Source organism: Malus sylvestris, chromosome 6, assembly GCF_916048215.2.
Source record: "Malus sylvestris chromosome 6, drMalSylv7.2, whole genome shotgun sequence".
Lineage (NCBI taxonomy): Eukaryota > Viridiplantae > Streptophyta > Magnoliopsida > Rosales > Rosaceae > Malus > Malus sylvestris.
Window position 1 is genome coordinate 4,738,819 of NC_062265.1, and position 19,924 is coordinate 4,758,742.

Genomic DNA, 19,924 nt, shown 5'->3' on the forward strand with positions numbered 1-19,924 from the left:
TCTTCTTTCTTAGGACGGAGCATGGACAATGGAGAGCATCGACCACTCTCATGGAAATTCTTAGAGCCGATGACGATGGTAGGGAGCATAGAGCATGTGGCCGTGGAACCTCATCCCAAACTTCGTCGAGTGTTCTAGACCACTTAAAATTTCATTACAGAGACGACTCGGCAGGGAGTGACACCAACTGCTCCTTTCTTTCTTGGCATGGACGGTGAGCATGGATCACATAGATTTGATTGGAACTTCACGAAGTAGTTTAGACCACCCCGAAGAAATTCAAGGAACTAACGACAGTGACAAGGAGTTAGGTTGTGGTGGGAAAGATGAAGGACTTAATACAACGCTTGCCTGCAAAATTAATTTACTGGAGAGAAAATGAAGAGAAAAGAAACATAGCTTTTATACCTTCTGATTGTTGTTTGTAGTTTGCTCTCCTTCCTTGAAATGCTTGGTTCGGAATCGCCAGTAATGGAATTACTTCGTCTTCTCTTCCGGCAATACTTCGTTGCTTCTTTTCTTTTCTCTCAATTTCTGCATAGTACCTTTTGCTTTCCTCCTTCCCCGTGTACTGCGGCTAGTGCCTATTTATAGGCATCCAAGAAAGGCCCTAGAATTTTACATGAGGCAAGGTAGAGGCCATGTTCTCCACCACTTTCTCTTAACTTCTCCCACCAATTGTATGCAGTCCCCCACGTCCTTTTGTTGCAGAAAAATAGGGAGCACATCATCTTCTTTTGTGCAAAGAAACACATATTTTCTTACTATTTATTATTTTTCCCCCTTTTTTTTACATAACCGACTGCATGTCTTCTTTTGTTGAGGAAGCCATGTTTTTCACAGCTTCTTCCCTTGTAGAAGCAATTTATTTATTATTAATATATTTTTCTTTGTGAAAATATATGGCTCAACAACATTAATGTCAAATTTATTTTTAATTCATTTTAATGGTGGGTCCCTTTTTCCACTAATTATGTTTCAACATTGTTTTAATAATTATAACCATTTCAAGCTCTATTTAAATAATATAATAATATTTGACAATTCGGTTGGAAAAATAAAAAATTTGACATAAGACTTCAGATTGCCATATTAACCATCAATTATAATTTGACTCTTATAATTTAACATTTCTTTTGAGATAATCTAAAGATTCATTTACAAATCCTTCTTAATTAGTGTTTTCTAAAGCCCCTTTGGTAAACCAAATTATACATAATGTGGCCCATTAAAACATTTCGTAGACAAGCCTACGAATTTATTGCAATGTTATATATTTATTAATTAATCAGTTTATTTGACCGTTAATTAATGATTTAGCAAGAATGAAATGCTGATGTGGATATTTAAAATATGCCACGTGGAAAATGTGAAGAACAATTAACAAAAGAATCAATTTATCAAAGAAAATGAATTTTGATGTGTGCTTCATCTTCTCCTTCGCCTTCATCATCTCCTTCCCTTTACTCATTGCCATCATCGCCGTCTCCAACTCTCTTTGATCTTATGCTCGATCGCCGAAACGCAACTAGAGACAGCGGGCTGAAGACGCGTCTAACCGGCACACAAAGGTTCTATTTACCATCTGGATATTGTCTATCTTCTCATTTTCCAGGTACCCAATTGATTATTCTTTAATTTGGTTATTTGGGTGTTGAATTCGGATCTAATTTGATACATTTATCATCTTTTGGAGTTTCCAAGGTGTGATTTTGATTGGTTGGCTGAATTCGTTTCTTTCGATTTCGTTTTTTGGTTTTTGGTGAGATTGTTATTGTTTCAATGGTGGCCATCCTTGAGGTTTGCCTCCTCCTCCTCCTATCTGTCAAATGGGTCTAGTAGCAACCGTGTATCTGCCTTGGCCATTTTTGAACATTATTTGAATCTAAACAAACTCAGTGGCTATCTTTAGAGACCATTAATTGAGCTTTTTTTCATACGTTGAAATATTTGGAATCTTTATAAGGTTAATGCTATTGTATTGTGCTTTTTGTTACCAGAAAATCAAGGGGTTGGTAAATAGTCTTGGTTTTATTGGGCTCTCTACCTAGCCAAAGTAGGGAATGGGGAGTTGGAATTTTTTGCTAAAAATTCACATGTAGATTCGCGGATGGGTATGAACTTTTTGTTCTCATGTATCGGCTCGTAACTGTAAATAACAAGCGCTACAATTACATGTTTACAAGGCTCAGTTTTCATTCTCTTGTTATTATTTTCAATTCAAGTAGTTTTAACCGATCAAGTACTAATCATCATTTCTCAATTCTCATGTGTTGATGGGAATTTAGTGTCTGTTCTATAACTATTTATGTTAGTTTCTATGAATATATCCCTCGCAATCATTAAATATGCTAATGCATCGACGATTTAGTGCTTATGAGTTGTGGATATCTTTTAAGTTAGGCACAAAACTTGGCATACTTGCTTGCATGGGTCTCCCTTATAATTCAAATAATTTTACTTTTAGTATGTCATGGATTAGCCAATTGGAAGATACAAATTATAAACTTGTTTCATTTTACTTTTATGTATCATACCAGTTGTTCTTTGTTCTGCTCCCCTTGAAAATTTTAAGGGAATATGTAGACATGGTTCGAATGAAAAGAGAGATTATAGTTGATTTACCAAGTATCATGGCTGTGTGAGTTTGTGGTGTTTGATGGTTGCTGAAGTGAGTTTGTTCAAGAAAAGTTAGCAAAGGAAAACAAATTGATGGTGTGTGTTTATTTATGTGACAAACGGTAGATATCCAACATTAAATTCATCTAAACTAAGATCAGAGAACTTCAAGTTTAGTGTAGACGGAGATGCTGCTCTAACCAACTTAGCTAACCCTAGGTCCGTAAATTGATGGTTTACAGTGAGCTTACAAGGTGGATCTAGCTGTGCAAGCCCGTTCAAGTCCTTTATAATAACTGACATAACAAAGGAATGAGGGAATCAATTCCCATCAAATATGTTTCTCAAGCATTTCAAACAAACAGTCTCTCTTGCATGTGGATAGATACACATGTAAACATGACCCGGTTAAAGCTAATCTTGGCCTTTGATTCTTTAGTTATAGAAACCAACGTTTCAGATTTAGTTTGAAGAGAATAATTGCAGACCTTCTAAGACCACTTGAAAATTTTACCTTCTCCATCTCCACTGTCTTCACGAGGAAGACCTGAAAACACAACTTACAGAGCCCTGCTTTTCCTTCTCTTTCTTCCTCTTCCTCCTCCTCCTCCAAAGTCAAGATTGATAAGTCTTCACCACCAATTGGATCGGTGAGGTTGCATTTCCCTCTGCTTCAATCAAATCCTCGCCGACCCCATTGTCGAATCTGGTTTTCTTTTTCCCGTATTCCGGTTAATAGAATGTTGGTATTGAATGTTGTTTTCTGATTTTCTTTTCAGTTGAATTTGTGCAGGTTTGGAGTATTGAGCTCAATTGCATAACACCTTGCCGAGGTAATTCCCATGTTCTTGCTCATTGGTTACTTTTTTTATTCACTTGGACAGTTGTGTTTTGTAATTCCTGGGTCTTTGATGATAATTTGCATAATCTATTGTTCTTACAATCCAATTCTTAATTAAGTAAAAAGAAAAAGAATCCACCATTGTTATTAATATTGTCTTGAAAGTTGGTCATAAATTGAAGCCCTATGGTCTTTTTATAAAATCACAGGAAAATGAGCAGTGATCCGATGAACCCACCTGGACTGGTCGTATCGATCACCGAACCCATCCTCTCATTCCTCACCTCAGCATCCACAGACCCACACCTCTCTCATGAACTCCAGCAAATTGCTTCCAATCTATCCTCCAAACCCACTGTACCGTACAAGTCTCTCCGAGCTCTTTGGGTTGCATCTGATGCCTCGACCCGACCGCACTTGGCCCAACTCTTCTCCGGATGCGAGTTCGTCCTCACCAGCCCCAAACCCAGAGAAAAGGTGAAACGCAAAACACTATATCACCCCTTTGTATTTTGTTGGGTTTGCAATTGAGCTTTGTTATTTTTTCCTGTATTTTCCAGAGATTCCAAATGAAATGTAATTGTTCTTGTTGTGTTTAGAGTGAGGAGTTGAAGGCTAGACTTAAGAAGCTGGCTGAAGTTTTGGAGAGGAATGCATATGCAGAACTTGTGAAGGATATTACACCTAAAAAAGAAACCACTGAGCCTTTCTCTTCTTACAAGGATCAACTTGGCTTTGGTAAGATAAAGAGTTTATACATGTCTAACATAATGTTTTATTGCTTGTTTCTGAATGATATTACTGTGGCAAATGCATTGAGCTTGGACTTTTTCAGTTTTGTGATAATGGCGTAAGTTTCTTTAATTCAATGATCTTATCAGGAAGAGTTCAATTTGTAGTTATTGCTTTGGTCCATTGATGGAAATTGATTTTTATGTGAATGGATTTGAGGGGAATGCGAACAAAACTGTGATATAATACAAGGATGTTTTTTATTTCAAACAATTTTTCATCCTCTGAAAGTGTAGAGTCATGACATTTAGAGGGGGTAGAATGGTTGGATTGGTATGCTTGACAATGTCAGATTGGTTGGACTTAAACATGGTAATTCAAATGAAAACTGTGAATCCATTCTAAAAGGTTTAATGGATAAACTCTGAGATGTCACGTATCAGGTGTCTTCTTTGGTTTCCTTTGCATGTAAATGTTGCTCATCGGTCATCAGAGACGATATTGATTCCATTTTCATGAGCAGGTCAACCAATAATAGTATTTTACCTTGTGATTTTATCATGCCCTCGACATGGAATGCATATAGAATATATTTTTTTTTTCCATTCAGCACATGTTCAAATTTTCTGTCTTAATAACTAGTTTGGATGCCTACGTAAGCATGAAAGAACTATGTTAAGGGTGAAGCTTGAAATGTTAAGCAAGAAAGAAACCAGATTCTGTTTCAGTGAATACTTTCCATTTGAATGAATACATTTTCCAACTGCTCAAAAACTTAGCTCCTGAGGTATCTAATGCTTATATGGAATTTCAAAGAATAATGAAATTTTGGTGAGTCCTAGGATGCATTCGGGCATATGTGATCTGTACAAAAGTTCTAATTATTTGTACGGGTGTGCAAAGTCCTTGCTGGTTTTGTTGACTGGGCAGTTTGGTGTTCTATGGCAGTTTGTTGATTATGTGGGATTACTCTAATGTGTTAGCACTTGAATGATGAAAGAAATAATTTCTTCTTTCCTGTGTATTAATGCCAGAAATTTTATGACCGTTATTTTTTGTCATATTGCTGTTTTATTTTCACTCTATGCTTGCCATTACATTCCCAGCTGATGATATTGAAAGGAAATTGGTGACTGATTGAGAAATTTGAATCTAGGATATATATGGGGAAATTACTGGCTGGTGGTAATAGGGAGAGCATTGGGTGGGGGGAGTATTCTTTGATAATTTCTGGACCAAGTCATAAGAGTATTGGATACATTTGCATTTTAAATTAACATGATAGTAAACCATTATTTATGTAAAGAGTACATGAAATCACGTTGGAATCGAATTAGTTCGCAAAACTAGAGATTTCTTTCTAGTTTGGGTGAACCGTGAAACTGGAACTAGTTCACAAAACTAGAGATTTCTTTCTGGTTTAGGTGAAACTGGAACTGAAAGGAAGGCAGTACAGGCTCCCTAGCCTAGAACATTTGCTTCATGGGAAGCATTTTGTGTTAAGAATTCATTGAAATAGTTTGACTACATATTTGAATCTCTGTTTAAAATTCATTCCTCTTATTTCCGAATAGAGTTGAGTGGTTTATTTTTCTAATTTAAAGCATCTATTGTTGTGTTTAGAAAAACAAAATATATTTATTATCCCTTTGTTAGCGAATGTTTGATAATCTTTTAATTTCTCCTTTTTAGTTGTGTTTGTTGTGTAAATTTTCTGTAGAATTTTTATTCTCTTTGAAAATATGTTTTGGATGCTCCAGTGCTAAAACAGTCAAAACTTCTACAGGTTTACATGTTGTGGTGACCATGTTTACCTGCTATTTGGTAGGATATGCTGCATTCAGAGCTTTGTTTAACCACAGTCCCGTCATGGTATGTATCTTCGAGAGAGTAGTTTCTATTTTATTAAACTATTTTTTGGTTTTTGGGCATTGTAATATGTGATTATTGTTTGGTTCCTATTTTATCTGCATGTTCTTTTTTTTATTTACAGTATTATATAAGTTGACGGCGCTCTAATTTTTCTCATCTCAGAATGCTGCTGGAGGCATTCTTGGATTGGTCATTGGCATGCTCGTGGAAACATTTATTTTCATTATTAGAACTTCTAGTCAAGATCTCAGATCATCTTCTTCCACATCCAAGCTAAAGAAGAATCAGTAGGCTTGGTCTTTGGAGGTTCGTATACTTTTATTGAAGGTTTTATTGATAGTCCTTTTTTGACATCCTAAATACAAAGAGATCTGAGCAATTAAAGCAACCTTACATGTACTATCGTTATCAGCTTCACACTCCATATTAGCATTGTTGTGAAGCTAAGGGCATTATTAGCTAAGTAGATAACAGATGAGGATAAGCTTCCAATTTAAGGGTGGCATGGCTACCAACTGTAGCAGAATGGAGTAGTTAACACACAACTGAAATTCGTTATTCCTTTTGCGAAAACTGGTTGACATCTGGCCAACCGCATTTATAACGGCCCTGCTTAGGCATCCCTGCATTAGAGGCTTATCTTAATCTGCCAACTTCCCTGCTGTCACAAGTCGGTAACGACTTCAAAATTCTAGCAGCTAATGCATGCTCCTAGCCAAATTAACAATCATGCAAACATGGATGCTGATATAAGTGATGGCTGACATATAAGGTTGCAATCAATCTCGTTCACGCTTGTATTTGACTACGTAGTAGGGATGGTTCCATTCACTTACAAAAGTTGTGTCTTTCTGATCTTAATTTTAGTCTATTATCTTGAAATTTAGGTTTCGATGCGGAGGATGAAACGTAAACAGAGGAGAAATGTCTATGTTACTAAATACACTCGTATACTTCAAACAATCAGGTACATTCTTGTACTCATAGAGTTATCCGTCGGCCTGATTTGCATGAAGCCGGACAAGTATGGCTGTTAGTTTTACAGATCGATCGTGGGTTTACCACCGAAAGATTAAATCAACGTATTATAGTGGACCTTTTTTTTGTATTACCATTACATCCCAGTGGGATGTTTTTTGGATGGTGGTTTGGGATCAAGATCTTTGTACCCTTTTCAATGTTTTCGCAAATTTGTGCCACAAGAAACACTTGAGACTAACATCTGCAGATTATTTGAATCATTATGCACACATAGTTTAACAAACGATATACACTAACGAGGTGGGAGAGTGGGCTAAACCTCACAATGGTCTAACAATAATGTGGTTCACATTCACCACTAGCGAGAATCGAACGTAGGACTTTTCACTTACAAGGAAAGAGGAATACTATTAGACCATAGTATGTACACTGAATTGACAGTTGCGTTAACTAGAGAAATTTGATACCAAGTTTACACCCGACAACAGGTTGTGTTTCTCGGGTTCATATGGTGTGAAAAATAGGCCCAAACACGACCCCTTAAACCCCAAACCCTAATTTTGTTGAAGTTACTTCATATAACAATAATTCGATAAGCAATCGAAAACTGTTGGTTTGAACCATTTCTTTTATTTCTAGTTGTTAGGGTTAGACAGAAGTTGGTGAGAGATAGAAAGCCTAGAAGGGAGAAATGAAGAACATGTCAAATGAAAATATGTCAGTGAAAACGACTCCTCCATTTTTTCATCTGAAAACTAAAATATAAAAACGAAATGATTATTAAACGATAAAATCACGACAAAGCAAGCTATCATAATAAAAACGACGTTAGAGTTACTTGGTACATACTTTATCTTATCAACTTGAAATATTTTATTAGGAGATAAGATAAACCGCACTTTATTAAGTTGATTTTGGGATTTGACATTTACCCATTAAAAAGTCGATCAATTTTCTTTTGTCTTTTCTTTACAAGTGACACTACTATTCTTCTCTTTATCAATTTAGATACTCTTGGAGAGTGTATTATTTTGGAATTTTCAACTATTTGTTTAATTGATGCAAATTGGGACCCGGATCTTGCAGATATTTTGATTCCAACGAATGGTGACGCTATAGCTTCAATTTGATTAATTCTTAACAAATTAGAATTTGCAATTTGTAAAGGTTATTCTAGCTATATACGAAATTCTTGGTGTGCATTTGTCTTATTATGTGTGTCAAAAGTAACAATCTAATAATAATTAGATGATTGATCAATCAAGCGGTTAGAATCTTCTTCTTTACAAGTGTTTTACGAGACAAGAACTTACATGACATTAGTATAGTGTAGTGCAACGTCTCGTGTCAAAAGAAAAATATGTTTAAACAAAAGTTAACATGAAACTTCACAATAATATTGTACATGTACTACGTAAGTTTTATGAATCATGACCTAAAATGGGAGAGATTTTTCCATCCATCCATTGAATTGAAAACATAAGTCGGTATCTCATATGTCATGATTTATATCGACTCGTATTTGAAAACTTTGAAAAAAATTCTCGTAAAGTGAAATGAAGGAAATTGTCACCTGATATCACATGGGGCTATAAATCCACGTGGAGCCTAACGTGGGGTAACGTGGGGACAGGTGGGACCTTCCCTAAGTACATTAGGTTAGGATAAACGCACCGTTGCACTGTGTCGGCAACTGCATACAAAATCGAGGGATCAAGGGCAGAGGGGGGGGATCGATGGAATGGAATCAATGGATGTAGCCCTATTTCTGTTTCATTCCAAACAAGTTAAGCTAACTTGGGAGAAAATCACGACAAGGATTGTCTACCCTTTTTGTTTCCCGTGTCTTCCCATATTTTCCTGTTTGTGTGGTCACGGTTAAGTCACGTCAACATTTTATATTACTATTCATTTTTGTCTTATTATCTTTAAAAAAAATAATATAAAATGTAGACGTGACTTAACCGTGACTACACAAAACTGGAGGGCACGGGAACAAGGAGGGCAGACAATCCTTGTCCGAAAATCACATGCTAAAATAGTAAAATAGTCATGTCTCAAATTAAATATAATGACGCTTTAATTGTTCACAACTCGTTAATGTGAGTGTTTTCTTAATTTTTAGCTCTTTAGGATTAGAAATGCATGTTTTTAATTCCCAATTCAAAAAGTTTTGGATATGAATATCACACAATTTTGGAATCAGAATCTCAAAATATACTCTTGGCGAATTTGAACTTTCGAGATTGGCTCAATTTCGGAATTTTGTAATTGTGGGAGTTATTTGGCTTCATCCATATCAAGATTACATAATATATCATCACCACGCTCTCTCTACATAATATATATTCAGGGAGTTATATGTCTTCATCTGAAAAGTTTCGAATATGAATATCCGATTTTACATATATTTGAGTATTTTGTAGAATATATAGCAAGGAAACCTATTTAAAACATAATTAAGTGGATGTAATGGAATTAGAGAAGTTTCGGAGATTCGGAATATTCAAATACATTTCAATTCGTATCCAATTCTTCTCATATTTTTTCGGTTTTTGGTTTCGAATTTGGATTGGACAAGATACTTTAGAACTTATCGGCTCACGATTGATCAAAATCAAATATTTCTATCCAAGTTGCAGCCTATGTGAGTGTTGGCAAATCCTTGTACTTTATTTAATAAAAACCAACAGCATGGGGCAGGGATGGGAACACAGAAATTATGCCAAAACCATATGCTGGGATGGGAACACAGAATTTATGCCAAAACTTCTGAGCGACCAAAAAAAGGGTAACGTGAAATCTCAGTTACTTTTCATCACACGGTCAGAGGTGGACAATCTAGGAAGGGTTCCTCCGGTCTGTCCCACTACCATCGGGGGCTTTTTTTTGGAACAAAATTTAGCTGCTTAAAAACAAACAGTAGCTTCCGCTCTCACTCAACAATAATTTTATGAGTGTTTAAGTTATTAATTCAAGTTTTAATTTTTTAGACGCTTGTCAAGTTATAAGTGCCAAATCATATTACAATTAGTTGAAAATAAATTTTCTAAGCGTCTAACTAATTTTATTATTACATTTGGAGGAAAGGTTCATCAAGGCACGCAATCTGAGTTTTTGAAATTTGATCAAACGGCTAAAGTTATTATAACTTTTAAAATGAACTCTTGTTTATAATCATTAGATCAAATTTCAAAAGTCTGAATTGTGTGCGTTGGTGAACTTGGTGAAAGGAATCCGAAGAGAATCCGGAGAGAATCCTCTCTCCACGTTTGGAATACATGGATGGGACCCACAAAGATTTGTCGTGAAACCTGCACTTGGCTTGGCACCGCTTCGTTCCTTACCTGATTCACGATCTTCCCGCCTTCCCCATCGGAGTGGCCTACTCACTAGCCATCCTCACGTGCAAATTACACACGTGTCATCATCCCGATCCACCCCGAGTCAACCCCGTCAGCGCATCCAACGGCGCAAAGTGAATTATATATACACGCCTTCACTTCACGGATCTCTCTACAAAAAGCAGAGAGCAAAACTACAGAGTCTCACACTTTGCTCAGACACTGCAAAGTAGGCAAAAGCTTCAATTAGCACTCATGATCCGAACCGGTTCGATTGCGCTCCAGTCACCGGCCGTTTCCGGCTCGCCCAGAGTGTCCCTAGCCCGGAACGATTCGCTCTCGAGCGTTTTCTCCGGCGAGAGGAGCACCGTCGGATCTCCCATGATCTCCCTGCATTTCGACGTCAATCGCCGCCGAGATAAGACGATCCAGAGAGCTCTGTCGGAAAGCGACATTCTCCGATCGGCGCCCGACGGATTTCGAGCTCTGCCGGCTAGTTACGCCGGAAAATTGGCGGGAAGTGGAATTTCGACGGAGGAGCTGGTTCCTGGCGGCGGCGATCGCGGAGGGAAAACTGTAACGGTGGAGGAAGGCGAGCAGAGGAAGATCGGAGCTTATTATCAAGAGATGCTGAAGTCAAACCCCGGCGATCCGTTGCTGCTGAGGAACTACGGGAAATTCTTGCACGAGGTAATTGATTAATTAATCGAATTATCAAATTGATCTGCAAATTAATTATGATTAATGAGAAAAGAAAGATGATAAAAATGATTGAATGATTTGGATTAGGTGGAGAAGGATGCGGTGGGGGCGGAGGAGTGCTATTGTAGGGCGATATTGGGGAGTCCGGGAGACGGTGAGTTGTTGTCGCTCTACGCAAAGCTAATCTGGGAGACGCAGAGAGATGAGGAACGGGCTAAATCTTACTTTGATCAGGCTGTTTCTGCCTCCCCTGACGATTGGTATGTGTGTGTGTGTGTGTTTTTTTTTTTTTTCAAACTCTCTTGCTTGGGTAGATATTGTGATTAGAGATTTTGTTATCAATTTTTCTTGAAAACGAACGAGTAAATTGTCGATTTGGTCGCTGAATTATTACTGGAGCATAGATGAAGTCTCTAAGTTATTCTTTTTCGATATTAAGTCTCTAAACTATTCTGTTCAATTTTTCAACTTTTTAAGTCACGTTACTTCCACGTAGTATTATATCGTAAATTCTTTTACCCATAATCCACTAATTTTGCAAATCAAACTACTATTTTATCTTCCAAACTTAATTCCATAAACTATTTTTTTCAGAAAAATAAGTTTAACTTGATGAATTTATGTCAATATACTCTTTAAAAGTGTGTCACGTGTACTTAACTTAAATTCACCAAAAATTGAATATTTGCTTGTTGTAATGCTTAATATTTTTTCTATCACTTGTTTAAACTTGTAAACAAGATTAAGAAATAAAGCGCTCGGAGCTTTGCCCAATTTGGAAGCGTCGTCTTTTCCTAAGCGTAAGAAAAAAGTTTTGTGTATGTTATGTTTAATGCAGCATGGTGTTGGGGTCCTTCGCTAGCTTCATGTGGGAAGCAGAGGAAGACGAAGACGAAGACGACAGCAAAGAAATCAACATTTACGACGGAACTCAAGTCTCATCGGTGCCGGCTCTGGTTCCTGCATTTTAACTCTGTCAATTGGATGAAGAAGACCGCGAATTCGACGAAGAGAGTTCAGCCGCGCCACTCGCGTTCCCTGGAATTCAATTCCCAACGTTCCTGATGTTAGTATAACTATAACCACTACTTTACTTGAAGAACAAGACATAAACATGTATATGTGCTAAATGCTTAGCATATATATCTAATATGTAGAATGTACTTACCTACCCGGCTGAAATCTCTAGCTTGCTAAGTGAGAGGTTGAATGTGTTAATTTCATTTGCTTGTCTGCTTTCCTTGTAAATGTTTATAAATAAAATTATAACGTATTCTAATCTGTCACTTTTCTGCATCTTATCGAATGCATAGACTTTTTAATACTTTGCCTTCATTCATGCTAACGGCTTCTTATTCAATTTGAAGTTTTGAACTTTTGGGACATCAAACAAGTGCTTGTTTGAAAGTAGTTTTAAATTAACTAAAAGCATTTTTGGTGAAATTGATTCAAGGCCAGCCCTGTGGCAGGGCAAACGGGGTGGCCGCACAGGGCTCCAAATCTTGAGCGGCACCAAAATTAGTTTACAAGCATATGTTTATGGCAATAGCTTTGTGGGAAAGAACAAACGGGGGTGGCCGCACAGGACTCCAAATCTTGAGCGGCTTCTTATTCATTTACCCATGTTGTTAATTCTTCGTTCCCTCCATTCAATGTATAGAAACGGCGAATTCCCTAACTAAAAATTGGGTTTTGGGTGAGGTTGCATCTGCGCCCGGGTATCGGTGGGATGGGGAGGTCATGCCACTCCAACCCCAATTCCTCCATCATTACGTGTCTCTCCCCACCCACTCTCTCGCTCTTCTCTCTGCAACACATTGAACCAAATTCAAGTTGTTACCAACCCTTTTATCCTTTCCCTACTTCTGTGTAATACAAAAACAGAAACCCAATTCAAATTCTTCATTGCCGCTGCTCTTTCTCGGCACATTCATTAAAATGTAGATAAGTTCAGTTGTTGGTATTTGAAATATGTCAATTTTAGCTTGAATTTATCGAATTGGATTCTGGGTACCTCAGCTTTTCAGCCATGCCAGGTTTAGGAGGAGATTGGGTCAAGAGGGTAGGTCGGGGTTCAAAAAGGGGTTGGAATCAAATTATATAGGACTTTTGATGTGGCAGGAGGTGGAGGCTTGAGCTGGGAATGAAGTTTCAGGTTGGGGATTGGGTTTGGGGCGACGAGTTGGGAGTGAACGAGGGGGTGTCAAGGTTGACTGTTCAATACTTCACTGGTGATGAAGGAGATCTACAGTAATTTGGTGGAATGAATAGTTATTTGGTCTTTAAAACAAATAAATTTACTTAAATCTGCCTAATCCATCTAAGCTCGTTGCTTAGACCCCGTCTAGCCGTTTAGGGGCTAGGCCCCTGCTTAGACCTCGTCTAGCCGTCTATTCTATACCTTGGCTTACCGTCCGACTAGCGTCTAACGTCTTTTAGAACCTTAATTAAGAGTTCAATCATGGGGAGCATTTTTTCATATTTCTGAATAAAAAACCAAATGATCTTTCTTATGTGGACCTTTACAAGGGCATTATAAAAAATCAAATGATCTTTCTATGTGCTTTTGTAAGAAGTACTTTAAGTGTTTTTTTTACATGATCCACTTAAAGCTTGTTTAGAATCGCTTTTAAAATAACTAAAAGCACTTTTAGAGAATATTTTTGGATTCCAAAAGCACTTCCAAGTGCTTTTCCAAGATTTTCTTAAATTTCTACTAAGAATTGGTTCTAAAAATATTTTTTCCAAAAACACTTACAATCATTTTAAAAACACTTTCCAAACGAGCACTTTGATTTTTATTAAGGATTGATTTCAAAAATATTTTCACTAAAAGCGTTTTGAATTATTTTAAAAACACTTTAAAACGAGCCCTAAAATATTAAATGTGAACAATTGAAGTCACACTAGTTCAAATTCTTTGGCAAGTGGATCCACATTTGAAGGGTGTACAATGTAAGAAAAATTCTAGCCACAGGTCCTATTTATTTTTCCGTTCTATCTTTTACACCCATTATGTGTTACATGAACTCTTCTATCACTTAGAGCATCTATAAGAGCAACTATAATCTGAAATACATAAAGACTTGTATGGGCCTCTTTATACCTCTCATTGCTGAAACATGGTACGACCTTTGAGACATATAAATTGTAACGTGTACTGATAAAATCGGCCAAACACGCTGAGAAAAAGGTAGATATACATTTAGTTTTACAACTAACACCACAGGTTGACGAAGGAAAAAAAAACAGGAGAGAAAAAGCAAAGAGTGATGTGAAAAGGGGAAAGTAGATGTACACTCATGCAATTGTTAATCTGCTACACACAAGTACCTCTTCTCGCGCTCTCTCTCGCTGAAACCTAAGCCTCCATCTTCTCCCACCTTTTCCTTCTACCTCCCTTCCTCATAATGCACCCCTACCCTATCCTATGCTCCGATATGCGAGCTCCAAATAAAAAATGGATGCTAGATCCATCTCCCTTGCTTACATCCCCTCCCCGACCAGCATGCCGGTATCCCCTCGAGGCTAAGTGTTTTGCAGTTTTAGGCCAAGTAAATGTATTTTACATACCCCTTTAGTATCACCTTCTATCCATGTGTTACTACATTTGTATATATATGCAGGGGTTAGTTAAGGGGATTTGGATTCAGTGACTATTTCTTGGTTTTAAGTTTTTGGTGACGAAATCTGGTTGTGATGTACTTTTGGTTGTGGATTTGTAAGTTTTCTGTTATGATGTCTTGGTCGAATTGACCACTCGGTTGTTTTATCTAGTGTTGTTGCTTTGGTGGCTACTAGCAAGACTTTCGTCACACCAACGGCGGCATCTGCGACGATTACTTTTTGCGTTTGGAATATAGGGAATCGGGTTTTAATGTTTGTTTGTTTGCTTATTGGGATGGGCTTTTATGTATCTGAATTTCCCAAATATGTTTTGGATATTTTGCTTTCCTTTGGGTTGGCCTATAACTTGTTTTTTACTTAATGAATGTTAAGGATAACTTAGAAAATAACTTATTCTCATACCTCTCTATTTTATTATTCTCTAATACTCCCTCCTTAATCGTGACTGTTGAAAAAAAAAAAAAACCAAAGCTATTAGTGGTAAATTGCCCTTGTGGTAATAGGGCATTCGTCTTCAACAACTATTTCTTGAGTTCAAACTCTTCCCCATTCTCTTAGTCTAAATTAGAACTGTAATATCGCTTGTATTACAAAGAAAACAAATTATCGACACTATGCACAAAGCGTTGGTATCAATTTTGTTCAAAGCAACTTCATTCAAAAAATAAACTTTTAGGCAACACTTACTCAAGTGGTCATTAGATCAAGCAGTTAATTAGTTGTTGGGAAATCAAAAGAGATAAAGTCAATCAGTCGTTTCTTTCACTCCTCTCGTTTTGAAGAAAAGCGATAGAGGTCTTTAAGAAATAAGAACAACCTAAAGGCAATAGCACGACAAGGTGGCGTCGCGTAGACATTAATAAAAGGTCTAAAGTTTCAACTAATTTTCTTCATAATTCTATGAAAAGTCTAAAATAGCTCTGAATACAAGTTCCGTGCAAGACAAATACGTTATTTTGGATGAAAAGTTTGAAGATGACGAATTAAGAATGCTAGAAAATTGAGATGACAATTCACTTAGAAATCTAGTTCAAATGAAAATGGAAAAGCATTCTCTTTATTAAACACATTAAATATTTTAATTCTAAGTGATAGTGGAGTCCACGTGACACATATTGAGTGAAAGGTATGAACATGAAAATCACTTGCCATGTGGTATATTTTTTCATGTCTTACTATATGAGAGGAAGACAAGGTTGATATTTCTCACATATAGGTTTTATTAATGCATGACTGTGTTTTAGATACAACGGAAAATCTCTCGTGAAAATGCGCCTACTTATGTATGCAGTTTTATCTTTGGGCCCATTTGATCTCTCAGCCCACCAAATTTATGAAATTTAACTTGATCCGGCCCACTTTTGCAACCACTTTCAAATACTCCCTCCTCCTGATTGAAAAATAGAGGGCTCTAGGGTTTCGAAGCCCACCTTCCCTTTTCTGCCTGCAACGCTTTGAAGTTAAAGAACTTGCGCTTTCTCTCTGCGTCCTGATTGATTTCCCCACTTCCTTCAAACCAAATACAATGGGTAGGAAGAAACCCAAGGACCCAGAAACCGACGCCGTTTCAGCAGCTCAGTCCGACGTCTTCATGACCCTATTCGGCGAGGCCGCCAGCCACGACGCCGCCCCTGCCATCTTCTCCGAGAGCAACCCCTTCAGGAGAAAGAACCAGGAATCCGGGTTTGGGTTTGTTGCCCCTTCGGCTCAACCTGCTGAGAACACCAATAATGGCGAGTCTGAGAACAATGGTGATGACGGGGACGGCGAGGTGCAGAAACGGAAGCGGAAGAACAAAGAAAAGGCGGCTTCCGGTTTGATTAACGAAGAAGCTCCACAGAGTCATGTGGAGTTGGAGGGCGAAAAACCAAAGAAAAATAAACTGCCGGAAACGCTCAATTCTGAAAACCCTAATTTGGGCTCTGAGTTAGAAGGGGTGCCAAGACAGGAAAATGATGAACCCTCAGAGACGACGAATGCGGTGGCGAAGAAGAAGGATGGGAGGAAGAGGAAAAGGGATGAAGTTGAGAGGGAATATGAGGTGAAGAAGTACGGCGTGAAGGAGGGCGAGGAGGATCGGGACAAGGAGAAGAGGACTGTTGGGGAGAAGAGGAAGACAGTTGATAATCCAGCTGATATGCTGGTTTCCAACGAAGGTTTCGACGACGAGAGTAAGCTCTTGAGGACTGTTTTTGTTGGGAATTTGCCCTTGAAGGTCAAGAAAAAAGCTTTGATGAAGGAGTTCATTAAATTTGGAGAGGTGGAGTCTGTGAGGATTCGATCCGTGCCAATCTTGGATGTGAGTTTTATGACTTCTTGTTTGCAAACTGTGGATATAAATGTATTGTTGGTTACTGATTTTGTACATTTGGTTCTTTTTGTTCAGACCAAAAGGCCCAGAAAGGGAGCAATACTCACAAAACAAATCCATGATAAAGCTGACAGGTAATCATTTTGCATCACTTAAATCAGTTGGTTTAGGAACTGCTTGTTGCAGTTATAAGCGTTTTTGAAGCACCTAAGGCCCTGATTCCAATTTACAATTAGATTGTGGGTTGGGGCTATAGGTTTCTAGGTGTGCTATTGGAATCTATCGTAGCTCAAATAAGGCTTTACATTGGAAGGTTGGCTCCCTCAGTCACCAATTTGTTAGTGATTTAATTTGGTGTGACTTTAAGTTGTTAAATTTACGTAAAATGATGTAGATTTTAGACCTTTGATACTTGTTGACATGAAAATTTCAAATTTTAAGCGATTTACGATTGCTTTTGAATTAACAGATTTTGTGTTGCAGCGTTAATGCCTACATTGTTTTCAAAACCGAGGAATCGGCACAGGCTTCTTTGTCCCATAACATGGCTGTGGTATGTTATTTGCATGAAGTTGGGTGATTAGTATCATTCTGCACATGCTCTTTCTTACAATAAAGCTTAAGTTGTTAATCTTTACCTTGACTTGTTATGCATGTTGATGTAGGTTGAAGGACATCATATCCGTGTTGACAGGGCTTGCCCACCTCGTAAGAAGCTGAAAGGGGAGAGTGCTACTGTTTATGATCACACGAGAACAGTTTTTGTGGGTAACCTTCCATTTGATGTAAAGGTGAATTGCTCCTCTAGGATTTGTTTTCTGCTTCTTTTTGGAACTGTCCACCTCCCAATTTGCTTTTTTTGTTGCATACTTTTAGTTGCAATATGTGGACAACAATTTCTTTTCTTTTGCAGGATGAAGAAGTTTATCAGTTGTTTTGTGGTATCAACAATCTTGGATCCGGCGTTGAAGCTATTCGCATAATCAGGGATCCTAATTATGGTATCGGAAAGGGCATTGCTTATGTTTTGTTTAGAACAAGGGTATGTGATTTTCACCAACAGTTTATCAAACCCCATTTACCATCAATAATTCTTTGTTACAATGTCATGCATTTTGAACTCAGATATGTGGTTGTTTAGTTGATTCTATTCATTTTCTTCTTGGATGCCGTGCTCTACCTTTTTAATGATAGTCCTCATGGGGATGTCAATAGGACCCCCGGTTGTCTCCTGGAACATATGTGAAACATTTGTCTTTTCAACCCTAAAAATATAAATTTGTTACTATGGCATTTTGGCGGTAAGCATATAATGACGTTAATTTAGGAAAAGAATGACTACAATCAATTCTTTAAATATGCATATTGGGATGCTAAGGTGTTTCCTGCCATTATCTTTATTTGTATTTATCTTAAAGTTGGACTGAGGATAGAAATAAGAAATGATTGATGGAGTAGTTTCTGTAAGTGTAAGATAATATTTTATCCCGAACCTTCTTGTAGCATGAATATTTCATTTCAAAATTAGCGTATTTGGAATTGAATACGTGCATGGTTGACTAAACTAAATAAATTACTTTGTTTGCCATGAGTGCCATCATGATGTGAAACTCTGTAGTTAAATTTGTACATGCTGTAGTTTCTCAAGGTACACCTGTTTTCAATTTGTATCATCTGAGACGGTACATTATGTGTTGTCTGTCAATTTGGGCATCCAGGAAACTGCAAATTTGGTCGTTAAGAAGCGAAACTTGAAGCTTGGGGATCGGGAGCTCAGGCTGTCTCATGCAAAACCAGAGTCCACCCCAACTAAGAGAAAGAAACCCTCATCAGCATCGGAAGCTAATTCTTCAGCCAAAAAGCGAGCTGTGGACTCGAGGAGTCCAGATTTTAACAAGTCGAGTTCAAAGGCATCTTACCAGGGCCTGCGTGCAGGTAAGCCTGGTGTCCAAAAGAAGTTCAATGCAAAAGGCAGTAGACCAGATAAGTTTGAATCAAAATCACCAAGTGGAATGAAGCCGAAAGAACGTAAAGATAAACGACCATCCGTTGCTGCTAGAAAGGCTAAAGAAGCACATAAAGGTGGCGCTGCTTCAAAACAAACAGGTACAAAGCGTAAGCTTGATAGCCGGACTCCAGATAGCTCCCAGCAGAAAAAGAAATTCAAGAAATATAGGTAGGAATACACGAATATTACAAAATGTGCACGTTTTCCAAATTTTTATTTGTTGTACAAGCTATAAATTTTCAAATTGGTGATATGGTTTTCCTTACAATTTTCCCATTTTATTTTCCTTGTACTGGTTCCCAATCTTTTGATAGAGACGTGGATTAAAATCCGTGTTAACGGATAGATTGGAAGATTAGGGCTGACAAAGAACGTTGATAGGATTTTTACCACTTACAAAAGTAGGGATAAAAACACTTAAAAATATTTGTAAGAATACAAGGTTGTCGTAGTATAGCGGCTCAAGCAAGGTCGTTTTCCACAGGGATTGAATGAATAATTTGTATTTAAACTAATTCTTAATTAATTATTTAAAACAAAGATTGGAAAATGTTGATTTTAGAATTTAACAATTAAAGAAATTAACTAGAGGACAATTTAAAAGAAAATCAATTTGTAAAAGCCTAGGGTTTCGTCATCACCAAAACAATCCTTTGCAATTTTACCAATTACTTATGAATTTCTACATACATACTTTGAAGGTTAGGTTTTCCTAATGCATATTTTCCTTGTGATGTTCAAGCGAAAACGTATATCTAACATGCAACCTGTCTATGATGTTCAGATCAAATATAAACATGCAAGACTTATTAAGCTTTGTAAAAACCCTTTGAAAAATCATGCAACCCTTAAGAGCGTGATGTTTGCCTTAAGTGAACTTACAATTA

At 37.5% G+C, this 19,924-nt stretch overlaps 3 protein-coding genes across 10 annotated transcripts; all 3 read left to right on the forward strand.

The window, feature by feature from the left end:
- Nucleotides 1-1,406: 1,406 nt before the first annotated feature.
- On the forward strand, nt 1,407-7,328 carry LOC126625091 (uncharacterized). 8 transcript variants are annotated; one of them, XM_050294168.1, is made up of 7 exons: nt 1,407-1,615; nt 3,413-3,452; nt 3,670-3,937; nt 4,060-4,198; nt 6,021-6,064; nt 6,227-6,370; nt 6,952-7,328. In XM_050294168.1, the coding sequence occupies exons 3-6, from the start codon at nt 3,674-3,676 to the stop codon at nt 6,353-6,355; spliced, it is 576 nt and encodes a 191-aa protein (XP_050150125.1). In that variant the 5' UTR covers nt 1,407-1,615; nt 3,413-3,452; nt 3,670-3,673; the 3' UTR covers nt 6,356-6,370; nt 6,952-7,328. The 8 variants fall into 8 exon arrangements, with proteins under 8 accessions (XP_050150125.1, XP_050150119.1, XP_050150121.1 ...); XM_050294162.1 differs by having other exon boundaries at nt 1,407-1,571; nt 3,399-3,452; nt 5,979-6,064; XM_050294164.1 differs by having other exon boundaries at nt 1,408-1,571; nt 5,979-6,064.
- A 3,220-nt stretch (nt 7,329-10,548) lies between these two features.
- LOC126625090 (uncharacterized) lies at nt 10,549-12,377 on the forward strand. The gene is made up of 3 exons (XM_050294159.1): nt 10,549-11,079; nt 11,179-11,351; nt 11,930-12,377. Exons 1-3 carry the CDS (start codon nt 10,645-10,647, stop codon nt 12,060-12,062), a joined length of 741 nt encoding a protein of 246 aa, XP_050150116.1. The 5' UTR covers nt 10,549-10,644; the 3' UTR covers nt 12,063-12,377.
- A 3,748-nt stretch (nt 12,378-16,125) lies between these two features.
- Nucleotides 16,126-19,305, forward strand: LOC126625086 (uncharacterized). The gene is made up of 6 exons (XM_050294154.1): nt 16,126-17,017; nt 17,105-17,163; nt 17,513-17,582; nt 17,695-17,820; nt 17,943-18,071; nt 18,748-19,305. The coding sequence occupies exons 1-6, from the start codon at nt 16,244-16,246 to the stop codon at nt 19,207-19,209; spliced, it is 1,620 nt and encodes a 539-aa protein (XP_050150111.1). The 5' UTR covers nt 16,126-16,243; the 3' UTR covers nt 19,210-19,305.
- Nucleotides 19,306-19,924: the final 619 nt, after the last annotated feature.

Coding starts and splice junctions, on each gene's coding strand:
- LOC126625091 (XM_050294162.1), top strand. CDS start 3,674: ATGAGCAGTGATCCGATGAACCCACCTGGACTGGTCGTATCGATCACC. Junction 3,938..4,059: donor GCCCCAAACCCAGAGAAAAG/GTGAAACGCAAA, acceptor TGTTGTGTTTAG/AGTGAGGAGTTGAAGGCTAG. Junction 6,065..6,226: donor TTAACCACAGTCCCGTCATG/GTATGTATCTTC, acceptor TTCTCATCTCAG/AATGCTGCTGGAGGCATTCT.
- LOC126625090 (XM_050294159.1), top strand. CDS start 10,645: ATGATCCGAACCGGTTCGATTGCGCTCCAGTCACCGGCCGTTTCCGGC. Junction 11,080..11,178: donor ACGGGAAATTCTTGCACGAG/GTAATTGATTAA, acceptor GATTTGGATTAG/GTGGAGAAGGATGCGGTGGG. Junction 11,352..11,929: donor TCTGCCTCCCCTGACGATTG/GTATGTGTGTGT, acceptor TGTTTAATGCAG/CATGGTGTTGGGGTCCTTCG.
- LOC126625086 (XM_050294154.1), top strand. CDS start 16,244: ATGGGTAGGAAGAAACCCAAGGACCCAGAAACCGACGCCGTTTCAGCA. Junction 17,018..17,104: donor GATCCGTGCCAATCTTGGAT/GTGAGTTTTATG, acceptor CTTTTTGTTCAG/ACCAAAAGGCCCAGAAAGGG. Junction 17,821..17,942: donor ACCTTCCATTTGATGTAAAG/GTGAATTGCTCC, acceptor TTTCTTTTGCAG/GATGAAGAAGTTTATCAGTT.